This window comes from Ictalurus punctatus, chromosome 26 (assembly GCF_001660625.3).
Source record: "Ictalurus punctatus breed USDA103 chromosome 26, Coco_2.0, whole genome shotgun sequence".
NCBI classification, from domain to species: domain Eukaryota; kingdom Metazoa; phylum Chordata; class Actinopteri; order Siluriformes; family Ictaluridae; genus Ictalurus; species Ictalurus punctatus.
Window position 1 is genome coordinate 14,310,104 of NC_030441.2, and position 14,518 is coordinate 14,324,621.

At 40.7% G+C, this 14,518-nt stretch overlaps 1 protein-coding gene across 2 annotated transcripts in view; it reads right to left on the reverse strand.

Annotated features, from left to right (window-relative positions):
• Positions 1-252: 252 nt before the first annotated feature.
• The window catches only part of igf2bp2b (insulin-like growth factor 2 mRNA binding protein 2b), a 56,982-nt gene continuing 42,716 nt past the window's right edge, over positions 253-14,518 (reverse strand). Inside the window, exons 10-16 of one of the 2 annotated variants that reach the window (XM_017457512.3) lie at positions 12,657-12,788; positions 8,508-8,570; positions 7,546-7,662; positions 5,895-5,969; positions 5,531-5,662; positions 4,682-4,795; positions 253-4,004 (exon numbers count right to left, since the gene is read on the reverse strand). In XM_017457512.3, the coding sequence (XP_017313001.1) occupies positions 3,906-4,004; positions 4,682-4,795; positions 5,531-5,662; positions 5,895-5,969; positions 7,546-7,662; positions 8,508-8,570; positions 12,657-12,788 (732 nt within the window). In that variant the 3' untranslated portion in view covers positions 253-3,905. The remainder of the gene's footprint in view (positions 4,005-4,681; positions 4,796-5,530; positions 5,663-5,894; positions 5,970-7,545; positions 7,663-8,507; positions 8,571-12,656; positions 12,789-14,518) is intronic. The other variant, XM_017457513.3, reaches the window with a different exon arrangement.

The following is a 14,518-nucleotide window of genomic DNA, read 5'->3' on the forward strand; positions in this document are numbered from 1 at the left end:
AATGATGTAAAAAAAAATAATGTGTGGTCTTTTCGATGCATGAATGAAAGCCAAGTAGTTGAAGTTAAAACGTACTCTTGAAAAGTATTTAATGTTTTTTTGGTCTCAATTTGAACGCCGTTGCATTTGGATTGGACGCTGACCCCTTTAACACTCGCTCTCGACTCAATTCCGGCTCGTCCGTGGAAAAGCGCGGACTGTATCTCCTCCCGGTCGAGCTGTATCGAAAGAACGACGCACGCAGATACGGCATTGTTTTAAAGTGTCTCTTTATTGCTCATGTCCAAGCTGGTGGCCTGTGTGGCTTAGCTACAAAGCAAACGAAAATAAAAACCTCAATGGAAACGTTAGTAGAAGCTTATGTGTGCTCTAAAAATGTATTTCGTGTTAATAGGCACTGTTATAATCCAGTGCTTTCACGGGTCTGGCATGTCTAAAAGCCAAACCGTTCACAGTACAGGTGTGAAGAACCTGATACAGAGAAACGTGGAAAAACAACACCAGAAGCACAAGAACACGAGCGTAGTGCAGTCCACTTCCGCTAAAGTTTGTCAAAAAGCAACAAAACTGTAAATAAACCGACAACCAGGTTAGATAGTGATCAACTCTGCACTACAGATGGAAATCAAACAGCATGTAACAGCATTAAACGAAAAGAAAAGAAAAAATAAAAAAAACTCCTAGAACCACACAGGTTGGTGTTAGCGGCTATTCGGGTGCTAACAGATGTGTTAATGATTATACTGCAACCTTCAGAGTGGAAAGACTTCGCTACAGAATTACACTGCAAAGAAAATAAAAATAAAAAAAGTTGTACCTAGCAAGCAGTCAGAATTGTTCAGCTACATATCGTTTCTTCCTACTGACACTTACAGCATGTCGCATATCTGCCATGTGAATTCTATTTTAATGTTAAATCTATGTTAAACAAAATACTTTCGGGGGGGAAAAAAAAAAAAAAATCTCTAACCTAATGCAAGACCGGTGTTAATCTCATCTCTCCAGGTAGTCAGTTGTGCTAGCGTTAGTTATATCAACCTCAACAAGGAACTCTTTAAGGTCCAATAAGGTACAGCAATGTACAGCTTCTGATACGAGGCACACACGCCCCTTTCCCAAGAAAAAGCACGGTGATGGTACAGCACACACCATCTTTACTAATTCTCGGTTTTTTATTTATTTATTTTTTTAAAAATCGCTCTTCTTTTTATTTAGAAAATTCAAAAAAAAAAAAAAAAAAAAAATATTCGCTCATGAGCTTTACAAGGTTTATACAAAATATGTAGAAAGTAATTGGTCTGAGGTACCTTGTTCTTGAGGTAGAAGGTTATTTCTCATACTGGTTTACGTGAAGGTTAGCTTCTCGACCTGCGCAGACAATCGCATTAGCACGGCATGCTTTTTAATTTTTAAAATTGTTTTAATGTATCCATAAATAAACTGCTATGCTTTGTGTTTAACAGGTTGATCAGCACCTCATCAGTGTAGTAATAGATCACGCTAACCGCTCATACACCACCTTCTCTTCATCACTGCTCTGGAAATTTCAGACAACAGGGTGATACCGATGTCAAGCGCCCCCACTGTCAATTCTTTTCATAGAAGTCAGCATCTTTGATGGCTTTTAAAACCGTCGTTATGAATTTTAAAGGGCAGCATTTTAAAGGTCACATATCTTAAAAAACAAACGGACAGGCCATAAACGTCCCACATTCACCTTGTATGATTGTAGGGTTTACTTCTTTAAAAAAAAAAAAAAAAAAAAAAAAAAAAAAAAAAAAAAAAAAAAAAACCTCATATATTCTTCTTTCTTTAGGTTCAGGACACACAAGAACAAGCACAAACTTTCTTACAAGCCAGGTAATGGCAAAAATGATCAAAAGACAATCCACATGCCTTGAAAGCAGGACACAACGGGAACAGAAGAAAGAAAAGAAAGCAAGAAAGAAAGATGAAGGAGAAAAAGAAGGGAACCCCCCCCGAAAAAAAAAAATAAAGAGCAGGAAGGATGATAGAAATACCTAAACGAAAAGAAATGAAGACAACAAAAATAAAAGAAAAAAATTAAGCGGAAAGAAGAACGGAAGAAAGAAAGGGATTAAACATGACAAAATGAAGAAAAGAACCAATTTAGAAAGGAAAAAGAAAGGAGGGGGGAAACAGAAGACGAATAAGAAAGAAAGAAAAAGCTATGACATTAAAATGAAGGGGGGGGAATATAAAAGATGAAAAGATAACAATAAGAGAAGAGAAAATTAAAATACAAAACTAAAAGATGAAAAAAATTAAATAAAAGAAAGAAAGATAGAAAGACAGACAGACAGACCGAGAGACAGGCAGAGAGAGAGAGACAAAGAGACAGAGAGATAGACAGACAGAGAGACAGTGAGAGACAGAGAGCGAGACAGACAGACAGAGAGAGAGACAGAGACAGAGAGAGAGACAGACAGAGAGCGAGAGAGACAGACAGAGAGAGAGACAGACAGACAGAGAGAGAGAGAGAGAGAGAGAGAGAGACAGACAGAGAGAGAGACAGAGAGAGAGAGAGAGAGGCAGAGAGAAAGAGAGAGACAGAGAGAGAGAGACAGAGAGAGACAGAGAGAGAGAGAGAGAGACAGGACGCTGTGTGCTGCAGAAGGCAGGTAGAAACACTGTATACATTCACTAGTTATCAGGCTCCTGTCCAGGACGTGATTAATTGTCCTGAATGCAGCTTGTAGGCAGCCTCTACTTATTGCACTTGCACTTCACCAGACTTTTGCTGTTCACTTTTTTTCTTTTCTTCACGCTAAAATATTTTAAGTGCTTTTATTGGATCTAGTACACAACATGTATTTAGGATAAAGTGAGGCCATTCTGGCTTTCCCAAAACAGCATTCGCAATAAAATCAGGCTGACTGGAGCTTTCACAAACATAATCATAAACGCTTCTGTTTTTGTTTTTCCTCCCTCATAATTTGTAGGCCTGGAGAGCTCAGTAGACTTTCATCTTGGGCAGAGGAACTTTGGGATGAAACTGGGAAAGAAACACGGGGATGAAAAGAAAAGCGAGACGGGAGAAGCGGGTTAGCACGGAGGCTAGTAAACCAAAACTAAGCATCTTGTGCTAAGCTTTAAAACAACTAAACTAAATTCGGACTATTTATTCGCATTTAAGGCCTGATTAACCAACACTAAAAAGTGCTAAATTAGCAGCTACGCTAAGGAAATTTCAGAGTGTGTTCGGGACATGCTAACTGCTTTGCCACACGCTAAATACGTCGGAAAATCTGCCCTTTTTTTGTTTTTTTTTTTGTTTTTAATTAAAACTATCTAAGGCTACAGACAACTCGAAAGAAAGCACATTAAGGTCTTCTAATCAATGAACACTGTTACACACCTACTCGTCTTTACCCAACACTCCCTCAGGTAGTCATGTGTCACTCGCTCAACAGTCCACATTGTTAAATGCTAGTCAGGCTACATTAACACAGTGTGCTCGCGCTCAGCCTGAATGTGCTTACGGCTGCCGCTTCCGCTCCTGTATGGACAGGAGCGCGATGTCTGCTGGTAAGATCGTCTGACAAGCAGCCGGATTTCCGCTTCGCTAATAATGTGTGCTTCTCAGAGGACAGATCCAACCCAGCGTACCGTTACACAGCATCTCCACACATTCAGTCACCTACAGGCGCGCTCGTCCGGATGTTCGGAGCGCTCACAGGGTTGTTTTTGCTCTCGGAGTGAGGCTCGCTCAGGTCTTATAAGGTTCTTTGGTTTCAATCTTGTTGCATGTCCTTCTCGTGTGTTTCCCTCCCGCTTGTTTTTTTCGTTCTCTTGCGCCGTTTTGCTCGATTTGGTTTGCGCTCGGAGGAGCTACATTCATAGGCTGCTGCTGCTGCTGCTGCTTGCTGGCCGCCCCCTGCTGGTCACTTGGTGTGCTGCGATGGTGTCGCTGCCCCCTGCTGGTTTTTCTGCTGTTGCTGTTTGACCTGTTGGATGATTTCCCTGATCTTCCTCTGGGCAGTCTGCAAATCAACGAGAGGATTTCAACACCACACAGTGACTTTGTTTACAATTCGTACCTTCGATTACGCACTTTTGAACACTCTATATTAAAAAACAAAACAAAAACAAACCCCTTTGATTTCGTGAGCACTGAACACACATCATGTTCTCTAAACTTAGAAAATCTAAGAGATTGATAAATACCAGTGGATATTTGATTGAAAACACTCTAATTAGGTAATTATTGTATACGACAAACAATTGAGCGTAGAAAAAAAAAAGAGAGAGAGGGAAAACCAAAAAATAAAGAGGGTGTGGGTTATAGTGATTACATTACAGGTAAGTGTGCGCTGCATCATGCCTAAGAACAGAAATCTTAAACCTCCCTCACTCGTGATAAAATCCATTGTGCAATAAATATTTTTCCCCTGATTAATCATCATTTTCACAATAAACAATTATTCCATCCCATAATGTAGTCTGTTAACAGTAAGCCTTGTTTGCTAAGCAACTAGAAAAGTATGGACAGACGTTTAGATGTAATCTACAATCGAATAAGGTTTTTATAAACACCGAGACGTTTCGTTTCCACTAACGGCGATCACTTTCATGATCAGTGATAGGAAACTGGAGCTCGGTGTATGTGGGTCAGGACTGGAACTACATCAAGCTGAAATTAAGGGAGTCGTGCGCTTACCTGACTAGCAAAAAAATGCCCGATGATTTTCACAAACACCTCGTCGTTCTCGTCCGGCGTCTGGTCTCTCGGGACGATGACCTCAGCGCTGGTGAGATTCTGCAGCTCGTTCACCTGCACAGAGCAACAACAAAGTAATAAGATCCTACCGTCATTCCTCGTGTAAGGAAATTACACACCAATACAATTTTTGATTTTTTTTTAAGTACAAAATCATGATAGTATAGTATGTTTAAATTCAAACCAATCACTTTGGTTGATTTATTTATAGGCAAACCGATCACTTTCAAATGTTTACAATCTACTTTTAGTCACCGAACATCAGTCAATTAAAACACCAGATTCCTAAACGTTTTGGATTAATAACCCTTATGGCTTGATACAGAAAAGGAATTTGAATAAGTACATTGAATAATTATGTTGTACATTCATTCACATGTTTAAATTGTGTATCAATCTTCCATCCATCCATTTTCCATCCTGCTAATCCTACACCAGGTCACAGGGAGCCGAGAGCCAATGCCATGTATGTTTACTCTCCCGTACAGTGAGGCTGGTTATTCGGAGCATCTGTGTGGCTCGTGTATCAGAGGGCAGATAGTTTTCCTCAGAGTGTGTTACGTAGTCATGTGACACAGCATGAGCAGCGGTCTGAAAAGAAGCGGCCGGCTGGCTTGTCTACGGACAGCAGGTTGGGTGGGTAGGTTTTTTTTTTTGTTTTCAACACTTTTACACCTTCCATGTCATAGGTGTGGCAGGTGTAAATAAAAGGCTCGATGCATTTGAATATAGAGCAATCGTTGAAGAAATTTCACAGCTCTATTGCATTGCGCGCACACTGAGACACACCGTTTTCCCGCCCTTGCCAATGACTCGACCAGCGGCAGCAGCAGGGACTTTGATGTGCGTCTCCAGCTTCACTTCCTCCTTAGCGGTGAAAAAGTTCTCCTCCTTTAGCTTTCTGTATATCCGACCCTGAGCCTGCGATCATGGACGGAGAGAGAGAGAGACAGAGAGAGAAAGAGAAAGAGAGAGAGAGATGTCAGGAAGAATTTAGAGCAGTAGTTTCAACAGATGATTCAAGATCATCTAATAATTGAGGCTTTGATTCATACCAGGTCTTCGAGAAGGAAATGAGAGGATTATGTAACGCACTGGGTTCTTATTGGTAGAACCATAACATGTATAAACGCAGTGTGATTGTGCAGCTGACCTTAAACTGGGCTTCGGGAGGCCCGGTGATGATGACCATCCTCTCCGGGGCATCGGGACTGTCTGATGGAGCGATCTGCATTCACACAACATTGAACATCAGAAATCCACCCTTTGGTTTGGGGCTCACACGATCCTCCAGTGTTCACGGAGGCACCGTTTACATTCAACCTGTTACTATGGAGCGAAGCATCCGTGATCCATCATAAAACCTCAACTATACGGTACGATATCGAACCATTTATTAAAAACGCTGTCTTTATTTCGATGTTTCGTAAAACTGGCTGAGGACGTTTACAGAAAATGGAACGGTCGTGGCGTAGCAGGTTGCAAATCTCAGACTACGGGATATTCTAATCACAGGTGCTCATTAGAATATTAAGCCACGCCCATTAGGACGGTCATCACATTTGTCTGATAAGCGTTAAGGTGGCCTTCGTTCAAATAACACGTAAACCTTAAGCATGGCAAAACATTGAAGATTTTACACCAGATTTAAAACACACAGTGTCCACATCGTCTCAATGCAGTTTTTTTTTTTACTTGTGTAATGATAATTATAATGAGTCTTTATTGATCACATATACATTACAGCACAGTGAAAATCTTTTCTTCGCATACCCGAGCATGTGAGGAAGCTGGGGTCAGAGCGCAGCCATGATACAGCGCCCCTGGAGCAGAGGGGGTTAAGGGCCTTGCTCAGGGACCCAACAGTGGCAGCTTGGCAGCGCTGGGGCTTGAACACCTTCTGATCAGTAACCCAGAGCCTTAACCTCCAAGCCACCACTGCCCTGGTTTATAATTTGGACCATTTTCCTTCTATCGTCAAACTACCTAAAACTACACATTTGTACTTCTTCACTCGATTGTTTCGTATAATCTATCAGTTTTCATTTTATCATAACATCACTGTTTCTAGTATACAGTCAACTCCATAAGTCTTGGCAACCTTCATGAACACATCCAGTTAAAACATCAATCATCCACCAGCATATTTGGTGGGCATTTCTCTTTTTTGTCATCAGACATTCTGATGGTGTTTATAACCAAAGACTGATTTCGCTCTCATCGGACCAGAAGACATGATTCCGCTTTACAACAGGTTCAGTGATGCGTTCTGTAAAGGGCTTCTTTCTTGCAACTCTTCAAAACAAAGCAAAGGATGTAAAAGCGGTATTAGACATGTGCAACCTCATGCTTGGTCAAAAAGGAGCCCTAAAGCATGATGCCGCGGCCACCATGCTTCACCGTGGGTATGGTGTGTTAGATAAGATGTTACATATAACAATTAATAAGAAAGTTAACACTGAAGAGTTCATATTGAATCATCAATTATTATTATTATTATTAGTATTATTATTCTTACTATTGTCGTTATTATTGGGGGGGGGCATTGCTCTTTTGCCATTTTTTTTAATCGTAACTCATACTGTTTATTTTTTCATGGAAACTCATATCAGAGTACTCCAAAGTTGACAGGGCCTACACGGCTAGTTTTAAGAGAAAATAATAACATTATTTAAAAATGAAGCTTCTGTGACAATGAAATGTACCGACTGTGTGAATATAATAATTTTTGCCCACATGCTTGAAGGGTGCCAATAATTCTGGAGCTGACTGAGGATAGACAGATAGACAGATTGAAATCTCACTTTGATAGACGCTCCGGCAAACCGCGCCAGCTCCTTGATATGCTGTCCTTTCTTCCCTATTAGAGCTCCAACGGCTTGAGTGGGGATGAAAAGATATACCACTTCCTGCTCTGGAGCCTGGCACACACATACACACACACACACACACATACACACACACAAACACACACAAAAAAACAAACACACACTTTTACATCATACCCTAAAGACATACTTGAGCACTGAAGAAATGCAATCCAGGAAGATGGATAAAAGGTGTGTGTGTGTGTGTGTGTGTGTGTGTGTGTGTTGAGTGGTTTGATTTGTCTGAATGAGATCAGTGGTAATAGCATTCCCTGAGTCAGGACTGAACACACAGAGCGATACCACGACAGTCATTCCAGCATGAGTGCGCAAAACCACACACACCCCCAAAATCCAAAACACACACAAACACACAGAACACACACACACACACACACACACACACACACATACACAGGATCTAGCTTTCTTACACCCACCCATACAAATGCTTCCCGTATGCTCTCTCTCTCTCTCTCTCTCGCGCACACACACACACACACACACACACTTTACAATCATTGTGAGGACAATGACCTAGACAATTAATACTATGTACACCTAAATTCAACCCTACCCTTAATTAAACTTTCATCTCTTTTATATATATATTTTTAATGAAAACATTTAAACACACACCCATACACACATGACTACGGTGTGCGTTGTGTGTTGACAGATGTGTGTGTCTGTAACTGTACTATTATTATTTTAATGGCTGCAGACGTGAGGTGTTGAAATGGAGCACGGTAAAGCGGTCAGGCTTGTTCCATCCTAGCAACTCTGTCACCTCCACTGCATGTTTCCTCATAAACACAAACAGTCTCCTCCTGCTTTCTGAAGAATTAGAGCTGCTATTAATGATGTGGGGGGGTGAAAGGAAAACAGAGCAGACTTACGGTCTGTTGGAGGGGTAGAGCAGGGGGAGAGCCGTACAAACCAGCCAGTGCTGATGCCTGACCCTGTGACAACACACACACACACACACACACTAATTGGTCTGTCACAAATATACAAATTAAACAACAGGAAATTACTGGAGCTTAAAGGAACAGTTCAGTAAAAAAAAAAAAAAAATGGAATTCATACAATTTTCCTCTCAGTCCACATGTAGTCAAACAGCCAGGGTATGCTTGGTGTGTGATGTTTACTTCATTGTTTTTCAGTGTAAAAGTAACGTTGGCTTACGTCACCCAGAATCATTCCTGTAAATATCTGCCCTAAACCGCATTCACCGATGACAAGTTACTGTAATCTCCTAACACGAACAAAACTTCACCACGGAGCTGAACACTCTACGTGGGCGGCCATCTAGGAAAAGCGGAATGATGTATTACTAGGCTCCGCCCCCAAAATGCGTTGTAGAAGGCAGCAGGAAGTTATGCAATGATAATTTAATGCAGCGCAATTCAATTTTATTTGTATAGCGCTTTTTACAATGGACATTGCCTCAAAGCAGCTTTACAGAAACATATAAACACGGGATACAGATTTTAAATGTGTGAATTTATCCGAGTTGAGCGAGCCGGTGGCGAGGAAAAACTCCCTAAGAGTTTCAAGCTTTTAACTGCGCATACACGTGCAATAGCAGAGTGAAATGGTGGGTCGGGGAGCGGGTGGTCTGGGGAGATAGCACCAATACAACACTGTGACACTGACTAAACAAACTAACGCTTCAAACTGTATCTTTCTCTATGATCGCTAACGATAACGGCTTTTTTTTTTTTTTTTTTAAATGTTAAAAACCTCTTCTGTAGACTTTAAACCTGCTGAAAGGTTTGTTTTGTGTAGCACGTCTTCTGGGTTTCCGAGATTAGTAAACACTTCGAAGGTCAAATGACCTTCCTGAACGGAAGGTCAGAGACTTCGATCTGAGACGCGGATCATGACAACAATCACGACGATGGCCGAAAGTTTTAAAAGCTACATAGTGTGTCTAACATCACTGTGCATGGAATCTGGAAACATTTGACAGTTACGACTTGATAACCTGATGGACAGGGATGATCTGACTCAGACACGCCACGTAGTCTCTTTGAATCCTCCGGATGTACGTAGCATACGCAGGCGAGTATGCGAACAATGCCTAATAGTTTGCCATGCCTCACTCTTATTATGCAACAGATAAGATCTTGTGAAATAATGCATGGCTCAACCCTAAGGGTTTCATCATAAAGCTATTAGTAGATATTAGATATAAGGAATTACACGTGATTTATTTATTTATTTATTTATTTGACATGATACAGAATAAGCCACGAAGCTCCGTCTTCAGTAAATGGCGCGAACTCGTTTTTGTATTATTCAGTACGCACAGCTGAACATTTCACAATCTTGTTTGTGTTTGCTGTTTTGAGAAGCATAAATTAGACCCTGATGAGTCAGGGATTACTTGGTGTGATATGTGACTATTCAGACACGATCGCCAGGGAAAGAGCATGATCCTGCATGCCCTTCAGTGAACTCATCCTCTATTAATGAAGCCGATCTTCCTGTAAAGCCAAACCATACCAAGTGATTCAGCGATGACTAACCCTCCCGGCCCACTTCCTTCACTAACAAACACATCACGGTGACTCAGACGAAAGACTGGCGGGTTACCTAGCGCACGGACACTCGATAACCTCGTCGGTAAGGGTTCTCTCGGTGTGCCCGTGAACGCCCGTGCTTCTAAGGCTACCCCGGTAACAGAAAATGCACTCTCGGTGAACAGTCCGAAAAGTACTTTTTATAATCGAACTAAAATTAGTGAAACACGAACTGACAGCGTAAACTTCACACATTCCAGTTCTGTGAGCTCAGGGATTTGTACTGGAGAGATATTTTCTCTAAGGGAGGTCTTACTGGCTGTAACAAAACAAAAAAAAGCATTAAAACACCCAATTTTCCACTCGGAATTATTAGGGATGTATGATGGTAACATTCTCATAGTGGTATCACCAGAACGCTGCTAAATACAATGTCATGTAAATATAGAGGAGAATGTCCAGACTGGTTAGAGCTCACAGGAAGTCTACTGTGACTCAAACAACTCTTTACAGTCGTGGTGAGCAGAAAAGCATCTCAGAAAGTTCAACACACTGAAAATTTCAGACTCCTGTCAGACAAGACAACGAATCTGAGGTGATGTTTTTCCCATCTTCAACTGTCCAGCATCGGCACTGGACCCACGCATAAACTTCACCGATAATTTTAGAATTTTCACCGGATATCCTGGTATGTTTTCAGTTGTAATCCTTTTCATTACGTTGAGGAAATTGTAGTATTTATATCTATGGCACGGTCCCAGGCCAGTAAGGACGGGTAATATTTGATACGCAAAACTAACATCTTATATAAATAAATACCCATAATGCTACTAATCTCAATGTGTACATTTTATAACTCTATGTCCATTAACAAGACAAACATAAAATACAAATAAAAAAAAATCTTGATCATAATTGTCCAAAACGGTACTACATCGTGAATTTCCACTTTTTTATGTATTTTTATTGCTCCGTCCATGTATGCTTTATAAATTGCATTTGAGCACTAGATATGCCTTGTGAGTTACCTACAAGGAACGAGGGATCAGTACTGAGCTACAGTATATGGTGCGTAGGAAGAGGAAAACCCAGCCCTGTTCCTTGGCTGTGATGTGTGCAAAATACATTGTTGAATCAGCCTTTTTTTTTTTTTTTTTAATGGTTACTTATAGCAATTCAGTGTATTTTTCATTTCGTGGCAGTAGGAGCTGTTTATCTGATGCACCGAGTGGCAGGATAAACAACAAATCATGGCGGCTTTCCTGACCGAGGGGAGACAAAGTGGCCTGGTTTGAGAAATGTGGCAGGGGTTTACTTGGCATTTGCAGAAATGTGGTCTAGACTTAATATTTACACTACACTCACAGCCACATACTCGTTCACGCAAGTATCCAATCGGCCAATCACGTGGCAGCGCTGCAACGCTGCAGATACAGGTCAAGAGCTTCAGTTAATGTTCACATCAAACATCACATCATGTGAGTTTTGAGTTTTTCAGAAACTGCTGACTTTCACACACACACACACACAACAGTTTCTACAGCGTACACAGATTGGCGCGAAACAATTAAAAACAGGCGGAAACGCCTTGAGGTCAGAGGAGAATGAACAGACTGGTTTGAGTTGGCAGAAGGGCTACAGTAACTCAACAATAAGCACTCTTACAACCGTGGTGAGCAGAAAAGCATCTCAGAGCTCACAACACATCAAACCTTGTGATGGATTACAAGAGCACTCCTGTCAGCTAAAAACATCACCTGGTTTGATTAATCTCAGCTTCTGCTGTGACGGAGTCATCAACAATTTGGCATCAACAGCATGAATCCATGGACCCTTGGACGCCCAGTTCAGGTTGTTGGTGGTGTAATGGTGTGGAAAATATTTTCTCTGCACACTTTGGGCCCTTTAATACCAATTGAGCGTCGTTTGAACTCCACAGCCTATTAGAATTTTGTCGCTGGCCACGTCCATCCCTTTGTGACCACAATTTACCTATCTTACATTGACTACTTCCGGCATCAAGCTACACCATATCACAGTGCTATCTCAGACTGGTTCCGTGATTATGACAATGAGTTGTGCTTAGTGTACATTAATGGCCTCCCCGGTCACCGGATGTGAGTCCAATAAAGCACCTTTAGGATGTTTGGGAGATCTGAAGTAAAATTATTGACCCAGTGACGTGAACATGGACTCAAAGCGATATTTCGAACACCTTGTGGAATCGGTCCCATGAAGAACTGAGGCTGTTCTGAGAGCAAATGGTGTCCGTCTCTACTGAAGAAAGACATGGTCTTCCTAATAAACTGTCGCACTGATTTAGCACACTGTGCATGAGGTGCATGATACTCGCTGATGGAAACTGAATGGATCTGAGCATCTCTGTATATGTAAAGTGTGATCGAGATCGATATGATTATGTCTTATCCATATTGCCCAGCCCTATATGAGCCTACACTCAATAACCGCAATATGTAGTTTCCACAATATAATAAGCTTATTCTAGATGCTAATGCTCACCAGTAGAGGGTTGTAGGTGGAAGGAACTGAAGTGACTCCACGTGGTCCTGTGGCTGAAGACAGGACAGGCAGCGCAGGAGAGAAAATCCCCAAAGCGTTCAGGTTCAGGCCGGGGATCAGTGCCGTCTGCAGCTACAGACACAAAAACACCCAGGGAGATGAGACTCAGGGAGTAAGTAATTACTCAGAAAACAATACACATGTAACATCCAGTGAGCTCCACATGGTGGTGCAGCTTTACCACGCCAAGCGCTTGTCTTCATTTCAAGAGCTGGGGAAAAAAAACCCCTCCAGCTGAATTCAGTTCTGTTAAAGGGAATCCAATTTAATGGCACAAGCATACATTTGAGAAGGCTTTATTTGTTTACACATCATTTGCAGTGCTGCTAAAAGTCCTTGAAACGTCTCATCGGCCAAGTACAACTGCGAGTCTCGTGGGGATCAATCATGAAAACATGAATAAACAGTCGACACGATCGCTCCTCGCCTCACGTCACTGACCGGTTGTTGCATTCGAATGATTAAGATATCAGAAGTCACTGACGTGATGTGCCACTTTGAAATCTCTGAACGTTACATTACATTTTAATTTTTTTTCAATCCAGTTTGACATCGGACTACTACAAGGTAATGGCTAAAATAATGATTTACAAGATATAACATACAATAATATAACAATTTTGTTATATTAAAAAAAAATAATACAAATCCAATTATACAGCAAATATATCCTTATTTCAGTTTTATTATTTTACATCCACACTGTGCTGTATTATAAGGCTAAATTATATTAAGTTTATATTTGAATTGAAATATTGCTCCAATTCTGTCTTCCTTGGTATTGAGATGATATATTATTTATATATTAAATATTCATCTTTATATATATATATATATATGCTACTTGGAAAAACATAGACGTATTCTACATTAATTAAACCGTACATTAATCACTAGACCACAATTTAACAAAATATTAACGTTTTCATCTACTTGAAACCCTTCATCTCTCCACTGAAAGTGTCAAGTGCCATAAACAAGCCACTCACTTAGACAATACCCTCTTTCTGCCTGCTAGTTTCAACCGCACGGGCTAAAAAAATTGTACAAAAATTCGAAAAAGAAACCAAAAACATGCTGGAAACAGGTATTCGGCGACACTTAAAAAAACACTTAAAAAACAAAGCCAGCGCGGCCATTTTGATATTCATCCCCGCTACCCGAGTTCCCCGTACTACAAAAATTTGATATACAATTACAACTAGACAATAAACAACACTACAAACAAGCAAACGAATGAATGAGTGGAATAATACACGATACAAACAGATAATTAAGCAAACGGAAAAAAAAAGAAGAAAATAACTGGAATGAATGAACAAAACGAACAGTTACTGAAACAAATCCATGAATAAGTAAATAAATATTCAAGCACCCAACCGATGAAGCGAATAAAGAAATAAATGAAGTAATAAGCCTTAAAGTAAGCAGGGCTTCACAGTGACGAGCTCATTTATTCACGGTAGGGCTGGGCAACATGCCGATATGAAACTGTGACGAATTACGTAACGAAAGGCTTTTCTGAAAGTATCGATTTTTTTTTTTTTTTAAACGTTATTTTTGTACCAAACATTTCTTTTTTTATTGGTAAATAATTCGATCGAACTGCATTTTGTAGCATGTTTTGAGGCAATACTGTTTTGCTGGCACCGCGATATGCATCACATATCCCTCGAATATCTGTAAGGATTGTGATATTTTAGACATGATAACGACCAAATCCACAAAGCAATGAATATTGGCAGTAGTGCTACACCACGTGTTCATATCAAAACCACCGAAGGTAGAAACTGGGGCTGTTT